General features: G+C 37.6%; 1 protein-coding gene across 1 annotated transcript in view; it reads right to left on the reverse strand.

Annotated features, from left to right (window-relative positions):
* Positions 1-10,586: 10,586 nt before the first annotated feature.
* Positions 10,587-20,821, reverse strand: part of DGKB (diacylglycerol kinase beta) — a 341,552-nt gene continuing 331,317 nt past the window's right edge. The window contains exon 26 of the mRNA XM_059818825.1: positions 10,587-10,694. Within this exon, the coding sequence (XP_059674808.1) occupies positions 10,587-10,694 (108 nt within the window). The remainder of the gene's footprint in view (positions 10,695-20,821) is intronic.

Raw genomic sequence — 20,821 nt, forward strand, 5'->3', positions numbered from 1 at the left:
TCTACATTCAGTATGGCCATGTGATAAGTAAAATGGTTACTTTAAATAAGTATTCTCAGTTCTCCTTTACCACTGGATTAGAGCAATGAGTAAACTTTTTTAAAAAAATCATAATTCCACATGCAACATTTTTCTAAGGAATAAGACTAGTAGTTTTTAGGAATATTTTTTTTTTTTTAATCTCATGGCAAGCAACCACTGTTCTTCCTCAGATTATAGTCGTGGAGATAAAAATGCCACAGAATATGTTTTGTTGTTATGTTTTACTATGTTGCTTTACACTAACTGTTAATTAACAGTCTAATAACACTGAAACAAATAAGATATCAGATTGGCTTTATACCTTAGGACAGCACAAGCTTGAAGGTGCACGATGGCTGACAGAAATGACAAAACAGCAGTCAGAGTACACAGACGTTAGATGATACTGCAAACAAAAAGCTGTATGTAAATGCAAGAGATTGAGTATGTACACTTTGCATACAATTTGCATACCTCTGACATAGCACATGCTAATCAAGGTTTGCACACATGCCTGTCTTTTTAAAATGTTTTTATATAGCACCTAGCACTGGATATTTAGGCGCTGGCAAAGGCCTGACTCACTACTGCGTCACTGCTGTTTTAAGCATAAAGGACAAGAAATCCAACAGCAGCAGCTACTCTAGGCAGAAATAATTAGGAGTGAGTGGGTTGTGTTATGCTGTACATAGAAGTGGTTTTGCAACACTGTGTCGGGGCCTCTTAAGGCAACAGTACAGAATTTGATACCAAGACAATATTCTGTTGAACACCCAAGTCCTAAGAGCTAGGTTCAAAGCAACTATCTATTTGTATTCAAGTTCGGTGTTACATTACCCCTGCAGGGTGATTCAAAGCACTAAGGGTAGATTGTTAAGGCTCTGAATAGTGAGAGGAGAGGTACATTTACACATAGAATTAATAAAATTTACATGTGAACTGGCAAATGCAAAATAAAACACTGTGTGAACTCCACGTAGTTGGAGCTTCAACATTCTCATGCCTTTGAGATTCATTGGGTGGAGTTTAAGGACAGGTCCTTAACTCAGCAGGACTCACTTATAACATTGGTTGTAACAGTTACAGTGTGTGCCAGAAAGTTGAAGTCTTTGATTTCTTCCTTAATCTGAGAAATTTCAAATTTGCATTTCTCAGCATCCTGCCTAACCACCAACCAACAGAACCATGTAGGTGAAAACATATTCCAGTATAGCATGTTGAAGCTAAGGCTTTTGGAGGCAGAAATACAAGATTGCTAAGGACACAGGAGAAGAGTGAGAAAGAGGAAGACATGAGTACTCGGCTGAAAGGAAGACACCTGGTACCCTGGTTTCCAGGCCAATAGTGTAGGGAAACTTTGCAGGTGCAAGCATTCAGTAGGTTTTTACAGATGTGCGAATACACAAAACTTCTCAATCTCTTTCTTGGACTTCTTTGCAGACATTTTACTTGAGGCAGGAAAGATGTTCTGAGACCGACCACAACATAGCAGGGATAAAAGCCTGGCTCTGTGACTGCAATGGCTAACCAATGATTTCAGTGGAGTTGGGATTTCACTTCCACATCCCTACTTCACTTGAACATTATCTCAAAGCTATATTGCAATCATAATCTCCAAAGCTATGACTTAGTGTCACATTCTACATTAGGATTTTAAATGCTCTCAAGGGGATCCACATCGGTGTGGCAGAAGCAGCATGCCGCACAAATTATCTATATTGTATGCTTCCATCTCCTATAGAAGTCATTCTTCAATGATGATTATTCTTGCAAAAAAAAGTATTCACAGTAGCCATTGCAGAGCTCTGCTACAAAAAAAGTGTTTTAACACCTTAAAGGTGTTAACCAAACCACTGTTTGGTTCCCTAAAGGAACAAAGAGTGACTACCTCTGTGTTTCTGTACCTTGTAAGTAGACTGCTTCTAATCAAGGAAAATTTACAGAAGAGGTTCTGTGTGTAAGGGGAACCAGATCTGGCAAAATATTCTCAATCGTCCCTTACGCAGTTGTGGCTGCATATTCTGATGAGGTTCATATCACAGCAACTCTCCAAATTAATTTATAAACCAGTTAGAATGAAAGAAGAGATGAAGTTGTTATTTGGCCAGAACTGCCCTCTCTTGCAAACTTTTACTGAGAAGAGATGAAAATGGCATTATGTGATTTTTTCCTGCAAACCCCTTTGCTGTCCTGTGGTATTGGACCAGAAGGTATCTTGGATTCCTTAAAACATTATTTTATTGCACTTGTTAAAATCTGCTTTTATACATTATGTTATTGCACTGTGTTTTGTGGAGGAAGCACGTAGTAGAAATTGTTAAAAATTACCATTTGTGCTATATTAGAGATAAGAAAATAGCACAAATATTGTACAGATTAATGAGTGTTATCAGTGGTAAGTTACAGGTGTATTTATTACCTACTTGTACTCTAACATTCTTAGATAGATGTCACTCTAGAAATGAGTAAAGTAAGTTTAACCCTTTTCTGAACAGTTTGTTTCAACTTCTGCCTCTGTGAGTCTGACCCCAGGTATTCTGAATCACAGAATCACTAAGGTTGGAAAAGACCTGTAAGATCATCAAGTCCAACCATCAACCCAACACTACCATGCCCACTAAACCATATCCCACAATGCCGCATCTACACATTTTTTGAACACCTCCAATGAGGGTGACTCCACCACCTCCCTGGGCAGCCTGTTCCAATGCTTCACCGCTCTCTCACTAAAGAAATTTTTCCTAATATCCAGCCTAAACCTCCCCTGGTGCAACTTGAGGCTGTTTCCTCCTCTTGTCTCTACTCTGCTTTCAGTTGTCTGCACAACTGTTCTGGTTGTATTTGAATGCTTTGACTAGCTCTCGAGGTAGTACATACTTCTACACACAGACCAACAGAGAACAATCGGCATCTGCCATAAGATTTATTTTTTGTCCAAGATTCAGCAGGCAAGCCAAGGAAAAAACTATAAATCATTTCACACAGACTAATATCTCAACTCTTTGGCAGAGAAAGCCATTATATCTGATAACGTGACAGGATTCCCATCAGAAGAAGAGAACCTTATCTTGCACCGAAGGAAAATAACATTTTCTTAAAGCCCCATTAACCTCATGCGAGTCCACTCACCTCTGGTCCCAAAACCATAAAAATAAAACCGATGATTGTCACAGCAAGAATTTTAACATGATATCAATTGGGTTAGACATTTTAATACTGCTTAGTGATAAAGGTACAGCAACAAAAAGACGAAGAGCAAAAATTCAGACTGCATACATGTTTTGGGTAACTGAGAGGTGAAAAGTGTTCACAGATTAGCTATCACACAGTATCAGCTGATAATTCACCCGAAAGATTGAGAGACACATTAAGGACCACAGGATTTTGTGAATTACAGTGACATGCAAATGCCTTATCAATGTGATTGAACGATTATTGTCAATTGAGTTACAGTGTATTCAGTACCTTAGAAGAAACACTTACAAGCATTATATCTGCCTTGTCAATAATTTATTTTTCAATACCTAGTCTAAAATATTCTTCTGTTATTAACTTTTTAATAATAATTAGGATAACTTAATAATGAGATTTCCTGTCTTTAACTGTCTGCCTATTCTATTTTTAGTGAAAAACAGAGTCCACTGCTGTTTTTTGAGAGAACTATCAAGATATTTGGCTAACTTTTAGGCTGTGTGAAATAATTTTTTGTTTAACATTATTCTGTTATCTCTGTTTTTCTTTGGTGACAAGATAGACCTATACTGACAAATTAATCTGAAACAGGAGGAACCATGAATCAAAAATCAACTCCTTGAAGATAACTCTTAGCAGTTGTGCAGCTATTGGAATAATAAAAATACAGAGATGTTACATAAAGACTAGAATTTGAAGTTCGGGCTTTTAGTCTAGTGACAATTGCAGCAGCGCAAAGGTTGAAAGTTTCATTTCAGGATCTTGAACAAGGAGTAAGAATTTTAAAATTCACCTAAAGGAAATAAGAATTATGTTCATATTTAAATAAAATAAAATTATAACTTCATTCACTTTTTGCTTTCAGTTATTCTATAATATTAATCACTACATTAATGAAACAGAATTAATGAATGAAACAAATTAAAACCTTACATTTCCTTTTGACATTCAAGCACAAAATATTTTGATATTTAAAAAGGTAAATTTGATTTTGCTCTGAAGTGAGAATCCAGTGAACAAATAGATCGATCAGGGAAGGTGCGTTCCTCCCCACAATTTTGTATGTTTTGATGAAACAGAGGCTAAGGAATTTTTGACTAGCACTAGTGACAAAGTATGAAGGCCTTAATTTGCATCTCAATGCAAGGCTTGACTTTGTAGAATAGACGTTGGACCAAATATTTCAAAACTTCTTCTTGTAAACTAATTATTGAACCATTAAGAGATAGATTAAGCTGGTTTTCAAGAAAATCACTGTTCAGAATACAGCTACGGAAAACAGTGATTGATGTAAGTGAGGTGAAAATTCCTTAATCTACATGTACATATTGTTGTAACAAGGTCATACTACTCAGGAGAAAAACCCAACACACCCATTTTTCCCCCAAATCCTCCCAAGCTACCTAAAATTAACAAGTGTTGTTTTTTCCTTCAGTAATAGGACTGAATTTAAACATATGGAAGTAAAGTTCAGTTCAAATGGAATAGATCTTCCTGCAGTTGTTTGCTTGCTTGCTTAAGTGTACACTATAAACGAAAAATATGCGTCTGAATCAAAGTTCTAGTCCTTATAATTCTGCTGTAAAAGGAGAGGTTTATAGCTCACTTGTATTTACTAAGAAAACCAGCAAAACAACAAACCATCACACTCAAAAACCCCGTGCCACACCCTTTGCAACAGCCAACGTCATGCCTGGGCAGAAAGCACAATGCTGATGCTCATTTTGCAAAGTCCGATTGCCTTACTGAGGCATATACAAATCACCACTATCTTTCTGCAGATACAAATAGATTAAAGAAGAAAAGAGCACATAGTAACAATTCTTGTACTTAATGTAAATAGACTGACAGGCCTGAAGATTGACAACTTCTATTTTCTTATTGGCAGGCAGAACATGGCCCATAAGTATGAGTTTCACAGGAAGAGTAAGAAGTGTTCACTTTCCTGTCCAGAAAAGCTACTTATTAATGCAAATTGCTATGTTCCTTCAAAATATGTGAGTTTGACCCTAGGTAAAAAACCCAAAAACCAAAAAAAAACCCAAACCAAACAAGTTTATTTCAAATAGGCCAAATGGCAGCTATGTATTTTCAGTCATTATCAACCTTAGACTAAAGATTGACCTGAAAATTCAAAATCTTTGCTTCTCACTCAATTAGACCCAGCAAATAATTTTCCACATTTATTAGAAACGGGCACCTCACTATGAAACTGCTGCTTTACCATCAGCACAGCTACCACCTTTCTATAAATAACAAAGCCTGATGATTATCACTTACTCTTTGTATGAGTCATATTTAAAGAGAGCCCTCAGGTGCTTCTCAGGTAGTCTCTTTGAATCATGAATCAGAAAGGAAAAAAAGCAGCCTCTGAAATATCACCATGCCTGGATTCTAGATGCCTAGAATATACTGTTGCCTATTTATAGTTTCAAGCTGTTGGGCAGTTTCACATAGTGGAAGTCAATGGTCACAGAGAAGTTTCTCTGCTTCAGATACATTTGTAAAATTAAGAGAACTCGATAACGGGAAAGCTCCATCTGTATCCATGCCACAGACACACAAATCAGAACAGGAAATGTCAAACTTCCTTATTTCAAAATCAACTGAAAATCCATAGTCTGAGCATAAATAGGGTATAAGAGCCAGGAGGCTCCCTATGGCACAAGCCCAGGTTGGGCAGACACCAGCAAATCTTGAAAGACTTGAAGAAAGTTTGTACCATCAGTCATTGCTCCACAGCACACCCTCAGAGCCTCGTATGCCGCAAATTTTAATCTATTACTTCATACCTCATTAACAAATTCAGCTTCCAGGTCTTGCCTATGTTTTATTTATTTTCCAGCCAGGGCTACAGTAAGGCTTTTACTCACCTCAGCAGGACCACAAGAAGTTTCCTTCCTTATGGACAGAGGAGAGAAAACAAAATGCTTTCAGACCTGACGGAGCTAGAGACAAGCAGCAATTATCTGACAGGAGGCTGACATGTTCTTCACCGCTCTTGCATAAAACATTGAGCAGTGCTTCTCAGGCCCACCTCAGCTTTCTAAATTTATTTATTTATTTTCATGCTAACTGCTTAGCAGTTTGGCAAACTGCTATTTAACAGCAAGGTCAAATGTCTTCTTTTTTTCAGTGTATGAAAGTACTCAGAAATTAATACAGTCCTGGCAAGTCCTTTACCTTCCTTTGACCAGTTCTCCCTTGCTCGCAAGTCCTTCCCCTTCATGCAAAGAGCTCTGTTGTTCCTCTTCTTGGGCTTAACTCCTCTCAGACAATCTTTCTCCCCATGAAGGAAAGAAACATTGCCCACGTCCTTCAGCCCTAAATGGAAGGGGTGTCTAAATTAATCTAATTAATTCCCTTCCTTGGCACATCAATGCTCGTTAACCCTGAGTGCCTTCATCTTGCCTCCCAGGCCTCACGGCACCATTTTTGTGGGCTGCCTTGGAGCAACCCACCCCTTTCACATACCACTTTGAGCATCTGTTTTGCTATTCCTTAGCTGAGTTCTCTGATCTTCTCATGCTTCCTTGTCTAAAAATAATTATTCCTGATTTTTTTTTTTTCAGTTTTGTAGCAATTCTCTCTAGTCACTCTTCCAGAGAGGTAAGGGACAACACTTCTCTAAAATAACTTCTTCCCAGAAAGCCTTTGTCTTGCTATGATCCACCTCAGAATTACAAGCCCCAGAAGCCATTTGGGGTTGTTACATAATAGCACTAGTACCCTAAATCACTAATAATCACTGAATAGCTATAGTGTCAGCAAACAAATATTAACTTAGAGATTAAAAAAAAAGGTATTTTTCTCCTTTTCTTACAATAATTGTATCAAACCCGCACATTCTTTGACTGTATTACTTCTTACACTGATATTTTAAAACACGTTAAAGTCTGTGACTTTATTCGCCTTAAATAATTTTGGATATTAGCTAATCTTTGTTGCGATTAACATGCAATACCACAGAGTTGAAAAGAGTGGGGAAATGTTATAGAACATCTAGTTGTGCTTCAGAAACTAATACTAAGTGCTTCCTAGCTCATCAAAGTCCTAAGCATATCAGCACGTTACCTGATCTAGCATGCACATACACGTACACACACCAATAAGTCTAAATCACAAGGTCTAACCCCCTAGCTTTAAATAAGCATGATAATATACATGCAAATATCTTGCAAGTACTGGAAACAGTAATACTGTATTTGTCTCTGCAACAAATTCTGCTTCCACCTCCTTTTAACAGGAACTCATGTGAAGTGAGAGTGATGCTAACCAATTTCAGAAGTTAAGATTTCTTCCTGAGATGTCATGTTCTTTCCTCAGCACATTGCCCAGCTGCAACGCTCTAGTAGGGAGATGAAAAATTTGCAAATCCGGTCAGATACCATTCCTACATATTTGTAATTTCCATTTTTATTGCAAACGTCATTAATGAGGCCTTAAAGAATGCCTCATTGTAAACAGGGGAAGGTTTACAGCTACTACTCTTCAGTCAATGTAAGAACAGTGCATCTATTTCAGCTGTATGAAGATACACGCATATATACTTTGTTTCACTTCATACACCAATGTATAAATTCATGATGTTAATTCTGTGCATACTGAAATGAAAAAAAAAGGACCCCCCTAAAGTTCTCTCTCATTAAATCAAGCATTTTCCTTTCATACTATGTTTTATGTACTCTACGATTTTCTCTGCATCAATACTTTCAACCTGAGCATGATTTTAAATTATTAGAGGCCATGTTAAAACAACCAAACAAAATTAATAGACAGAATGTCACTGCTACGATACATGCCAATATAGTAAAATGGCTGCTCCATTATATTTTGCTACAGTGAGAATTTGATACATACTGACCAACAGATCTGATTTACCTTTTATATGCCTAATCAGAATTGTATGTAATTGTGATTACATGTACCCATCTATCCCTCTTTATATGAAAATGTGTGTTGCAAACAACTTGGTATCATAGACTGGCACATTTAAAATTGCATACATTATTAAATAATAGCTTATGTATAATTTTATTTGTTTTCAGAGTTACAATGTTCATGAGATAATCATAGAGAGTACATTATATATTATCGTTAAACACATTTTTGCCACAAAAAGTTAAGACCATTGGTAGAAAATTCTGTGTCAAGTTATGTGAAAATATTTATCACCTGTAACCATAATTTCATAAAACCAAAGTACACTTTATGTAATATTATGCCAGCAAGTTCCTTCTTTTTGCACATATCTTTTTGCTCTATACTTATGTATGTCTACAGCTAAGGAGTGCATCAAATGCTTCTGTGTGTGTGTGTGTTTGCAATGCACAGGAAAAATATTAGTTTACTCCTATGGTAACTGTAATTGTCAACACCACTGGACCCAAGAATGGCGAATTACAAGATCTTAATTTTAGCAAATAATTGCTCTCATATTTTTCTACCTAATACTGAACATAACATTAATTGGTATTTACCTTGTAATGTTTACAGAACACAGACTGCATATTTCAAAGACGTAATCCTTACCAACTATATACTGACTTTTATTTCAGTGTCTATTATATAAATTAGGAATCTGTTGATTTCTTATACTGAGGAACAAATGATAGTAACTTTATTTAAATACATGCACAGTACCGTGCACTACAGAATGCTGAAATATTATTTTTAATGGATGAATGAATCAATAGAAAAATAGATTTAATAAATCATTAATATTTTAAAGTCTAGATAAAAATGGGAAATCATGCATTTCAAGCAAAGTTTTTTTTTCCTTGTTTTTTGATGAAATCTCTGAGAACTTAAGACATGCAGAGATGAGAAGCAGCTCACTCTGAACAAAGAAAAGTGTTAAGACTGCACAAAAAGTTTTAATTGAGACTGTTTATATGCAAGACTGAAAAAAGTTGCCATTCTTGGACTTCCCTTCAACATTAGACAGTGCTGTGCAAACCTCAGACAAATCCCTGTATATGATTTCTAAGCTGTTAGGAAGTCTCTCAGAGGGCTAAGAAAGTAAAAACCTGAGCAACTGCCTCCCCAAAATTTATGACAAGAAATGTTTTGATTGCAGACAGCAGACTACAAAAGTGGAATAGAACAGTTTATTCTTTCATTAAAAGATTAATTTAGGGAATGAGTAAATTATGGATGGCATAAATTTATAAATAATAATGACAACAAAATTAGATATAAGTAGAATTTTCCAATATTTAGAATACGTGTCTATGTCTCAATATTTAGATTACATGTCTATGTCTCAATATTTAGAGTACGTGTCTATGTCTATCAACTTATGAAACAAATGAAAAGTGAGTATTTACTTGCAATTAATTTAATGTTTTTTCCTACACCAACATTTGTCTGGACATTGCCAACATAATCAAAAGAACTGTAAATTTTCAGAAGTGAGTCTACTCCAGTGAGCTTAATTAATTATGCATTAACCCATTTCTCTGAAGCATCCTTCACTAAATCTTTGGTGGGAAATGCACTTTATTAGGCATGAACTTTGGTTATTTGTGTGCATACACACTATACTATCAATCAATACGCAGAATGATTTAAAGTTTGCTGTGTTACAGAGATGTATTTCTCATTAAAAGAATTCTAGTGTTTCAACAAACAACACTGATGGCTAGTTTTGCAAGTACTATTATCTTCACTCTTAGCATGATCTCCTTAGCCTTATAGTTTTTGCTCAAACTTGCACTGACTCCCAGTCTTACAAAAACTTACACAAGAGTAATCATGATCATTTGAATACTGCACACATTGTTAGATGTTTTCAGCAGGTACAGTTACTCACATACATAGGAGTTATCAGAATAAGATAAAAGATTTTAATGCTTAGCTGAATAAAAATATTCTCAGGGTGGAAAGAAATGATGAACTAAAAGTACAGGGTAATGAGACCTGTCATAAACTTTACGCTGAAACAGGTCTAATTGGCTATTGATGTGAACATGTTTGATTTAAAAGATACTATTGAACCTATGGCATATGATCATTGTAGTAGAAAAAGTTGAAATGGAAAAGAGAGGAAATCAAATTACCCATGGCATTCTCTTCCCATATTCCATGGCAGAATTAGCCCATAGACTAGTAAATGGTAACGCATGCAACAAAAAATATGCTATAACACTTTATGTAAACATCTGCTTTCATCATGCAAAATGCCTACAAAACTGTGACAGTATTTTTTTCTAGTAGCATAGTTTTACATTAGCTTGGTTACGGAAACTGTTAAACCAAAATCCATGATTTTGCAAGTAGAAGATATTCTAAAATTCTTGAAAGATTTCCAGCATAAATATTCCAAAGCCCAACAAAGCTAATTGGTTTTCTAAAAACTAAACTACGTAGGCTTATTCCTTGCTATGGTTCCTTGTTCTTTTGATGATAGAAGAGAAAAGACCGGTTTTTGGAGGAGGTCCCATCAACATGGGGGCTTGGTTCTTGTGAGTAATTTTTATCTGGGGGAAGAAGGAAGAAAAACAGAGTTATCCCTTGAGCTAGTTCAATTCCAAGTATCTGAGCTGCCTGAATTTTCTTTATATGCGACTTTCAAAGCTTCTTCATTTAATTAAATGTGAAACGAAAATACCTGTATTTTTTTATGAATGATGTTACATATGCAGTAAACCAATCTATGTATAATCATTGTTTCAACAAATACTTAAATTATACACGCAATCACTATTAAAAATCATATGCAATAAAATACATGCCAATATGTGATCTTACTTTTTGAGTGTGTGATTTATTGCTTGCTGTTGAATATTTTACATTTCTACAAGATGAATAGGAATTTGAAAGTTGGAAAGGACATACATGCTGACAGACCAAGCTGTTGCCTATTATTAAGATATAAGCTATGTCTTTGTATGCTTTATTTATACATCTATATCAAGCTGTATTTCTCTTTTAACACGTGACATTGCTTAATTTCAAAATAACCATTATGAAAGAAAGGCAAAAGTTAATACACAAAAAAGGTCAAAAAAGATGAGCTAGCATTCTAATTTGTTAATTAATTGTTAACAGAATAGACTCAAATATTGAAAAGCCTATTTAAAACACTTTGTAAGACTGCTCTAAAGGCACCCGTTTTGATTTCTTTGATATAAAACTACGAATCACCTTAAATGAGACAACCTTAAAGTAGATTATGTCTGCAATTTTCTCTAATTCAAGTCTAAATTAGAGAAGACATTTTATGAATGTATGCTATGCTCAAAGCTAATTGAAAGCAATTATCAAAGTGGCATTTTGTCTGTGACTTTAAGATACATTGTAAGATAATAAATGATTCTCATTATGTAATAAAAAGGTCACATCTTGCCTTTGGGCTAGTGACGCTAAGAGTTTTTCAAAAGCAATCCGAGACATTTTCTTTAGTGAACTACGACTAATACAAGAACCATCACTTATTAAATATCAGTTGTCACCTGCATAGTACCCACATCAGAGATGGGTATTTCTTTCAAAAAGAAACACCACCTCATTAAAAACTGGAAAAATATATCTCTTAAAGTGCATACCTGACATTTTCAAGTTAAAATGAATATCCTTCACTTGTCATTCACTAATAGTAATGAAACAAAAAATGTATGTCACGTGGAGAGGCTCATTAAAATATAGATCAGGACATTTCTTGGGGTGGAAATTTACTTTACAATATAAGAAGACAGAAACATAAAAATCTCAACAGAATGAGTGGGTTGGTTTAACTCTATTAGAGCCTTTACTTTGCTCTCCAAATGCTCATTTCCATGCCACCTTAGTTCATTAGCCTCAAATTTCATACATGACCTGTTTTTGTCAACATTATTCATTAGTATCAAATTTAGCATACGGGATTTTTTTGGAAATCCAGATTAATTTCACACAGATGATAACTCTTGCTTTCAAGGACTGGCACCAACATACTTTCTTACAAAAAACTCTGCTTCAGGCACCACTTTGGAAGCCAAATCTGTAGTTGGGGTAAATTGGCGTTATTCCATTGATGTCCCTTTATGCCAGCTGATGATCTGGTCCTGGAAAATCGCCTCAAGGATTTTTCTAACTTTCACATGCTTCATAAGACATATTTTGTGGCTCAGGAACTGTGATGACATAAACCTGATCCTGAGGATCAATACATGAAGTAATTTGCAGCTGCTGTGAGTGCATTCTTAGAGCATCATAAGGGTTCAGCTTATTGCAAGATTTGGCCTTGACATGGCAGTAGGAATGGCCTCAGAGTTTCCTTTCAGAGGTAAACCATAGTAATTCCATCTAAAATGAATAAAAGAGCAAAGCTCAAAATATGGCTTTAGCATGAAGAGGTGAGGTAATCCTGAGACCCCATACAGATTGCATGTTGGATTGGGGCTGTTCAATGCTGCTGAGGATGAATGCAATTACATATTGAGAAAATGTTTATCATTTGTAATGTTCTTTTTTGGCTTGAGCCATCTGTTTCAGAGACCATGACCTCTTCAGTATGTTGTATCCTATCAGCTGAGATCAGCTAAGATGCACAAACATGATTAACCACTCATGCACATGGGGACGGAGTCCTATATGTATTTCTCCAAGACATATTTTCAACTGTTAAAAACTGGCACAATTCCAGTGGTGTAAAATATATTTTACATTCTGAAAATACAAAAATAAAGTGTAAACTTAAAATATATTTGTTTACTTATGCATGGTAGGGCTTTAAACTAGATTTGAAGGGGGAAGGGGATGAAGCCAGGCTGCCTAGAGATGAGCCTAGGGATGGCGCGCCGATATTGGGGGCGAAATCGATAGCCCACCTCAAGTGCATCTACTCCAATGCACGCAGCATGGGCAGCAAACAGGAGGAGCTGGAAGCCATTGTGCAGCAGGACAGCTATGACGTAGTCGCCATCACAGAAACATGATGGGATGACTCGCATGACTGGACTGCTACAATGGATGGCTATAAGCTCTTCAGGAGGGATAGGCAAGGAAGGAGAGGCGGTGGGGTGGCTCTGTATGTTAGGGAGTGTTTTGATTGTACAGAGCTCAATGATTGTGACAACAAGGTCGAGGGCTTATGGGTGAGGATGAGGGGGAAGGCTAACAAGGCAGATATTCTGCTGGGTGTCTGTTATAGACCACCCAACCAGGACGAAGAAGCCGACAAAGCGTTCTACAAGCAACTGGCAGAAGTCTCAGTCGAAAGCCCTTGTTCTTGTGGGGGACTTCAACTTACTGGACATCTGCTGGAAATATAACACAGCTGAGAAGAAACAGTCCTGGAGGTTCCTGGAGTGTATGGAAGATAACTTCCTGAAACAGCTGGTAAGGGAACCTACCAGGGGAGGTGCCCTGCTTGACCTGCTGTTGACAAACAGAGAGGGTCTGGTGGGAGAAGTGAAGGTTGGAGGCTGTCTTGGGCTTAGCAACCATGAAATGATGAATTCTCAGTTCTTGCCAAAGTAAGAAGGGGGTCATCAAAACCACTACCATGGACTTCCAGAGGACAGACTTCAGCCTGTGCAGGACACTGGTCGAGAGGGTCCCTTGGGAGACAGTCATGAAGGGCAAAGGGGTCCAGGAAGGCTGGACGTTATTCAAGAAGGAAATCTTAAAGGAGCAGGAGCAGGCAGTCCCCATGTGCCATAAGAAGAGCCAGCGGGGAAGACGACCGGCCTGGCTGAACAAGGAGCTTTTGCTGGGACTCAGGAAAAAAAGGAGAGTTTATCACCTTTGGAAGAAGGGGCAGGCAACTGAAGAAGAGTATAAGGATCTTGTCAGGTCATGCAGAGAGGGATTTAGAAAGGCAAAAGCCCAGTTAGAGTTCAATCTGGCCACGGTCGTAAGGGATAAATACACTAACAACAAAAAAAGAGCCAAGGAGAATCTCCATACTTTGCTGGATGCGGGGGGAACATCATTACGAAGAATGAGGAAAAGGCCAAGGTACTTAATGCCTTCTTTGCCTCAGTCTTTAATAGCCACACCAGGTATCCTCAGGGTATTCAGCTCCCTGACCTGGAAGACAAGGATGGAGAACAAAATAAACGCCCCATGATCCAGGAAGAAGCAGTTAATGACCTGCCATGCCACTTGGACACTCACAAGTCTATGGGGCCTGATGGCACCCACCCAAGGGTGCTGAGGGAGCTGGCAGAGGAGCTTGCCAAGCCAGTCTCCATCATTTATCAGCAGTCCTGGTTAAAAGGGGAGGTCCCAGACAACAGGAGGTTAGCCAATGTCACGCCCATCTACAAGAAGGGCTGGAAGGAAGATCCGGGGAACTACAGGCCTGTCAGCCTGACCTCAGTGCTGGGGAAGATTACGGAGAGGTTCATCTTGAGGGTGCTCACAGGACATGTGCAGGACAATGAAGGGATCAGGCTCAGCCAGCACAGGTTCATGAAAGGCAGATCCTGCATGACCATCCTGATCTCCTTCTATGACCAGGTGACCCACCTCAGTTTTGGGACCGGTCTTGTTTAATATATTTATCGATGATCTGGATGAGGGGATTGAGGGCTCCCTCAGCAAGTTTGAAGACGACATCAAGTTGGGCATGTGTGTTGATCTGCTTGAGGGTAGGAAGGGTCTACAGAGGGATCTGGACAGGCTGGATCGATGAGCTGAGGCCAACTGTATGTGTTTCAACAAGGCCAAGTGCCGAGTCCGGAATTTTGGTTGCAACAACCCCATGCAACGTTACAGACTTGGGGGTGAGTGGCTGGAATGCTGCTTCACAGAAAAGGACCTTGGAGTGCTGGTTGACAGCCGGCTGAATACAAGCCAGCAGTGTGCCCAGGTGGCCAAGAAGGCCAATGGCATCCTGGCCTGTATCAGAAACAGTGTGGCCAGCAGGAGTAGGGAGGTGATCGTGCCCCTGTACTTGGCGCTGGTGAGGCCACACCTCGAATACTGTGTTCAGTTTTGGGCCCCTCACTACAAGAAGGACATTGAGGTGCTGGAGTGTGTCCAGAGAAGGGCGACGAAGCTGGTGAGGGGTCTGGAGCACAAGTCTTGTGAGAAGCGGCTGAGGGAACTGGGGTTGTTCAGTCTGGAGAAGAGGAGGCTGAGGGGAGACCTTATCGCTCTCTACAATTACCTGAAAGGAGGTTGCAGAGAGGTGGGTGTTGGTCTCTTCTCCGATGTGACTAGTGATAGGACAAGAGGAAATGGCCTCAAGTTGCGCCAGGGGAGTTTCAGGCTGGATATTAGGAAACATTTCTTTAGTGAGAAAGTGGTGAAACACGAATAAGCTGCCCAGGGAAGTGGTGGAGTCACCCTCACTGGAGGTGTTCAAGGAACGTGTGGACGAGGCATTGTGGGACATGGTTTAATGGGCATCGTGGTGTTGGTTGATGGTTGGACTTGGTGATCTTATAGGTCTTTTCCAACCTTAGTGATTCTGTTATTCTTTGATTCTATGTTAACATTACATTGGTTAACAATGATAACCATTGTTTCCTTATTTTCCTGATGAAAAAAAAAAAATTAAAAAATCTTATCTTTGGATGATAAAAAGAGGTCAGCATGTTTTTAATACATGCTGGACCATTGCACTACCTTGCCTAAAACAGGCTAATTTTGTCTTTCTCAAGACTTTAAGGCAGTGCATTTCTGCCCTGGACTCTCACTTCTTCTGTTTTCGTACTGGCAGAACTGCCAAGGTTGGTCTATGAGTTTGGGTGACAGTACACACCTTGAGATGGGAAGCTGCACTAAGTGTCTCAGAAAGAGAAATAGTGGTGTAGGTCAAAGTAGGACTGAACACTGAAAATGCTGTATGGGAGACTGAAATGGACACAAAAAAGGGGGGGGGGGTGGAGAGAAATCTTTAATTACATGCAACCAGGACTTAGTTTAGTTAAAAATAAAGAAATTGCTACTTACAGCTGTGTATAGATTCTGTGTGCATGCACATGGAGTGTCTAAAGACTAACTTTTACCGTTCAGTTTCTCTTTCTTTCAGCAAGCAACCTCATGTCTTTTTGAGTAGAAGCACAATTATAAAAGCTGTAAATAAGACCTATTATTTCTTGTTTTTAATTTTTCCTAGGTGAATCTGTGATTTACACACACACACACACACAAAAAGAGATTGCTCAGACAAAAATCCCAAAAGCTCAAACCCTAACCTAGCATATTTTTAGGAACTGATGATACCCTGACAAACATACTCATACAAATTACTATGGAATTCTGGAAAATAATTTTTGAGATGACTTACTCAGTTTTATTGAAAATATATAATAACCTACAGAAAATATGGAGGACATCTTAAACATAAATTAGGGGAGTGCCTGAAGTGCTGCTGGAGAAAAAAACTTCTATGTGGCATATTTGGCACAAATTTATATTTAAAAATGAGGAAATAACAAAATTCCATTTAGGGCGAAAGCAAATAGCCACATGAATTGCTAAGATATCGTGGATTTTTGTTGTAAGCCCAATACACAACATTATAGGCTAAACTCAAACTGTTGAAGCCAAAGGTAAAACTCTCATTCACTAACTGAAGCCAAGATTTTACCCCATGATTTCATGATCACAGAAATTTAAAGGGCTGTTATATCTAGTAAATAGGTTTGGCAGAAAAATACTGCATTTGCAATTTCGAAATCACCCTTCTAGTATTAGAAAGTATGTCCAATGATGTATTCATAGGAAGGAACACCAGATCTAATTAAAAAAGAACATAATTCTTAAAACAAGGGATGGTAATTTCTCCCTATTTGTCGATAGCAAATTTTCTGATGAAGGAGAAGCCTGAATTGTTGATACTAAAATACTTATAAATTAATAAACCAGACATTTTTTTGTTTCAGGAGAAGGTCAGAGTTTCAAAATATGCCTTTACGCTACATTAATACAATGCATTCACTAAATGAAATGCATTAAGCATCAATAATTTTAGTGTGATAACTATATCTTTTAGGTCAGTCGGTTTTGCTTTCATGTTCCTTTTTCTACAGTATGTGCTGGTTGCCTTCGTGTTCCTGACTTCACAGTATGCCTAAATGTTTACTATGAACACAGAACATGGTGCTATAAATACAGGTACTAACTACAATGCTAAATGACAGTAGAAAACTGGAAACAGAGTTAATCAGCTCTGCTTATAATATTTCAATTAATGTTAAATAAAGAAACCCTGTATTTTAAGGACGGAGGGATAAAACTGACAGAAAAAACTTACCAGGTTGGATCTGCTAGTTTACAATCACTTTTTTTCCATGCTATCAGCAGGGTTTGGATGTTGGTAGTTTTGAGGGTATGAGGGTTTTCCTACAGTTTAGATGCTCATATGTTGCTCCCTTTGCATGAAATGGAGGGATGCGACACCTCTGTATCACAGGAGTACCAAATACTTTTATCTTCCCGTAGGTGATCAAGAGCTGTACTGGGTATCATGATATGAATAAGACCTATAGAATGTAGGCAGTGCTAAACAAAACTAACCTGTGACTTGCATTATGTGACATTTTGGTCAAAATCTCTTCAGATCTAGACCAGTTGTTTTAAATATAGCGTTATGCAACACATCTTTTAAATAAATTTCTTAACAATATTATTGTGCAAAGTGCAATCAAATCTAATCAGTTTGGCATTAATTAAGCTCTAATAATATACTCTAGTCTCTCTCCTAAGTAGTGTGATCCGTTTCCCCTTCACACAGGTAGATTGGAAAACATTATGGTGTCATCATAATTTTTAAACATACCGAGAAAATGACAGAGCTGCAAAATTAAAATAAATGATTAATGGCATTTTTTTCATGTTTTGTACTAATAGGTATCACTGAGGTTTTAAATTAATAAAGCTGTCAAGCTCAGGGTTGTTACAGATCCAGTGCAGAACTAAAATGGAAATTATGTATTCCACAGACACCTAAAGATGACACTTTGGAATATTTTAAATTTTAATTAGTAGGTGCAATTGTTTTTCCCCCCTCCTCCCTAAAACCACTGCAAATTAATTGGCAATTAGTCACAACTAATTCTTTTCTTAACAATCTGAACTGGAAAGAAAGGTGCACTACATGTTAGAGTATTTGTCTGGGGTGCAGAAAGCACACATGCAGTAAATTGCTTTGTCAATTACAAAAACTACTGTTGTGAAATTAGGAAAAAATATGCATAGGTAAACAAAACTAATTTACTTGCAGTGTACCTGTGAGTACAAAAAATAATGTCCAGCTGCAAAATAGTGTTAGAAACTCTAGAAGAAATAACTCTAGCCTTGAGACAGAAATGTATGCACAATGTTGCTCAAACAGGAAAAAAAATGCAGCATTTTAGTGTAACACCAAAAACTTTTTCTAGCGATTGACTTCCATTTATGTGTTAACTATGTAATAATTACCTAATATTCTACTAAAATCAGCCACCATATCTAGGACCCATTTCCTCTTTGCTCTAAAGAAGCAGACACAAAAGTTTAAATTCTCCCATTATAAAAAACTGATAAGAAAATATTACTACATTCAGCAACATGGAAAGAAGATACTTTACAGACAGAATCTAGAACACACCTGCAGCTTCTTCATGCAATCTGTGGGGTGTTGGAGCCAATGGATCTACACAAAAACATATCTGTGACTGTTTTAGTTTTCTTACCCAGCCCTGGCATTTAGTGGTTATTAGTAAAAGGGTTTTTTTTTTTGTTTTAGTTCTTGTTTCTCTCTGGATTTAACTACAAAGGGTGGACTTCAATAGGACCTCTGTGCTCAGGCTCATCACATCTCTAGGGACTAAAGGAAAGGCTAGAGAGAAACCATTTGTTCATTCATTCAAAACTTATTTTTAAGGTGCGTTCAAATTATAATAATTTGAAATATTATTTCTGAGTTACATTATTAAATGGCTTACTAGAAGTATTCCTATCAGTAAGTAAGTCTAAAAATACTATGTGTTTCAGATGTCTATGAAACTGTATTTCTGGCAATCCATTAGGTGGGCTCTGACTATGGATTTTCATTTTTGTTCCTTCATTAGGCAATATTCTTGCATCATCTATAGACATTTCTGTCTTCTACTTTCAATCTAATATTGCTAGCAGCTTGACACTCTTTCAGATATGATGCCAACCAAGTCATGAATAGATGAAAGAACTGAAATAGCAGCTATTTCTAATTAAGATGGAATATTCTTATGGATTTTTTCAGAACGATGCTAATAATTTATGTAGCTAAATTGAAACATTACTTTTCTTAAAAAATATCTTGATGGCTAAAGCTAGAAGTTTATTGAGTTAACTTGAGAGTCTTTGAAGTTTCATTACTATTAATGACCTGTTTGGAGATCAGGTGAAACCAAGGATATCTTTTATGTTGCTATATTTGTCTGGGATAGCTCTGATAGAATTTCCTCCTCAGCTAATCAGACGAGATGTTTAACATAACATTAACATTATCATCTTTCCTTCTCCCAAAGACTCATCTACAAAAAACAGTGAAAACAATATAATTTAATGCTCAGATTCTGCTTCTTATTATACCAGAGCAGAGTGACTTTGTCAGACACTGCAGTCTGCATGTGTTCAACATACTGAATAATTCTGGATGACAGCTCTTTAGACCAAGACACTCACATTTTTAAGTATGCACAGGACCTACAGGAATGCATTCCTGCTCTCATCTAGGAATGCTAGGTGCCTGTGCAATAGAAGATCATAAAAGATATTAAAAGAAGCACATGTGAATTTCTTTAGTACTAAAACTGATAGCAGGAATGAAAAATCACAGATCACAGCTTCTCGGGAATCCCTGAATTGTCTACTGCATCCCGCAGTATTTTCTGAGAGCCCACACAGTCATCTTGGGGGAACATGATCTCTATATGTATCAGAAGGTACAGCTGTCAGCAACTCGTGCTACTTGTATATAATTTTTTCCCAGTCAGAAAGGAGAAGTAGCAAAGGTAAACTTGTTGATTCCTTCAAGAGGAAATAAACTTCCAAGCCTGCATGTGCAGCCTGCATCCCATACATAACAGGGACTTGATGCAGAACTTGTTTTCCTTGATATATGTAACGGAATAGCAAGAGAATTTTGACCAGGTTGAAATAAATTTCTTGAAAAATCATTTGCAAAATACGCTCATTTGTATCAAAATCTGAAGCAGAAACAGAAGAGGACTTCTGAGCTTAACCACTTGCACTTTGGGCCAGGGTAGATCCAATACGTGCCGATCATAGGAATTTCTTTCTCACTTAGTCTCTGTAATTTTTATAGGTCAGTCCATAAAACTACTGAAGTTAGATGACACTGAAGTTCCTGAGATGACCACACTAAAATAAAACATGTGTTATTTCAACTTTCTAAAGGACAGTTGGAGAGGGAGGGATAGCAGTCTTTTTTTTAACAATAGCTTTCCGGCTGGAGCACCAAAGAATCAAAAACCTGAGGCTCAGCTGCTGTGTCTAACTGGTGTACATGATCTATGCAATGGAACAAGGTGCAGGGGTCTCCCCCCTAGAACTAGTGAGATGGTATATCCAAGCAGGCCTGTACTGTGTGGAGACAGTAGCTTCTGTCCTTAAAGCCATATAGCTAGTAAACTAGTAAGCAACCTAATGTGAAAAAAGAGCTAGCATGGGAGTGTCCCCCCAT

This window comes from Gavia stellata, chromosome 6, assembly GCF_030936135.1.
Source record: "Gavia stellata isolate bGavSte3 chromosome 6, bGavSte3.hap2, whole genome shotgun sequence".
In the NCBI taxonomy this organism is placed as follows: Eukaryota; Metazoa; Chordata; class Aves; order Gaviiformes; family Gaviidae; genus Gavia; species Gavia stellata.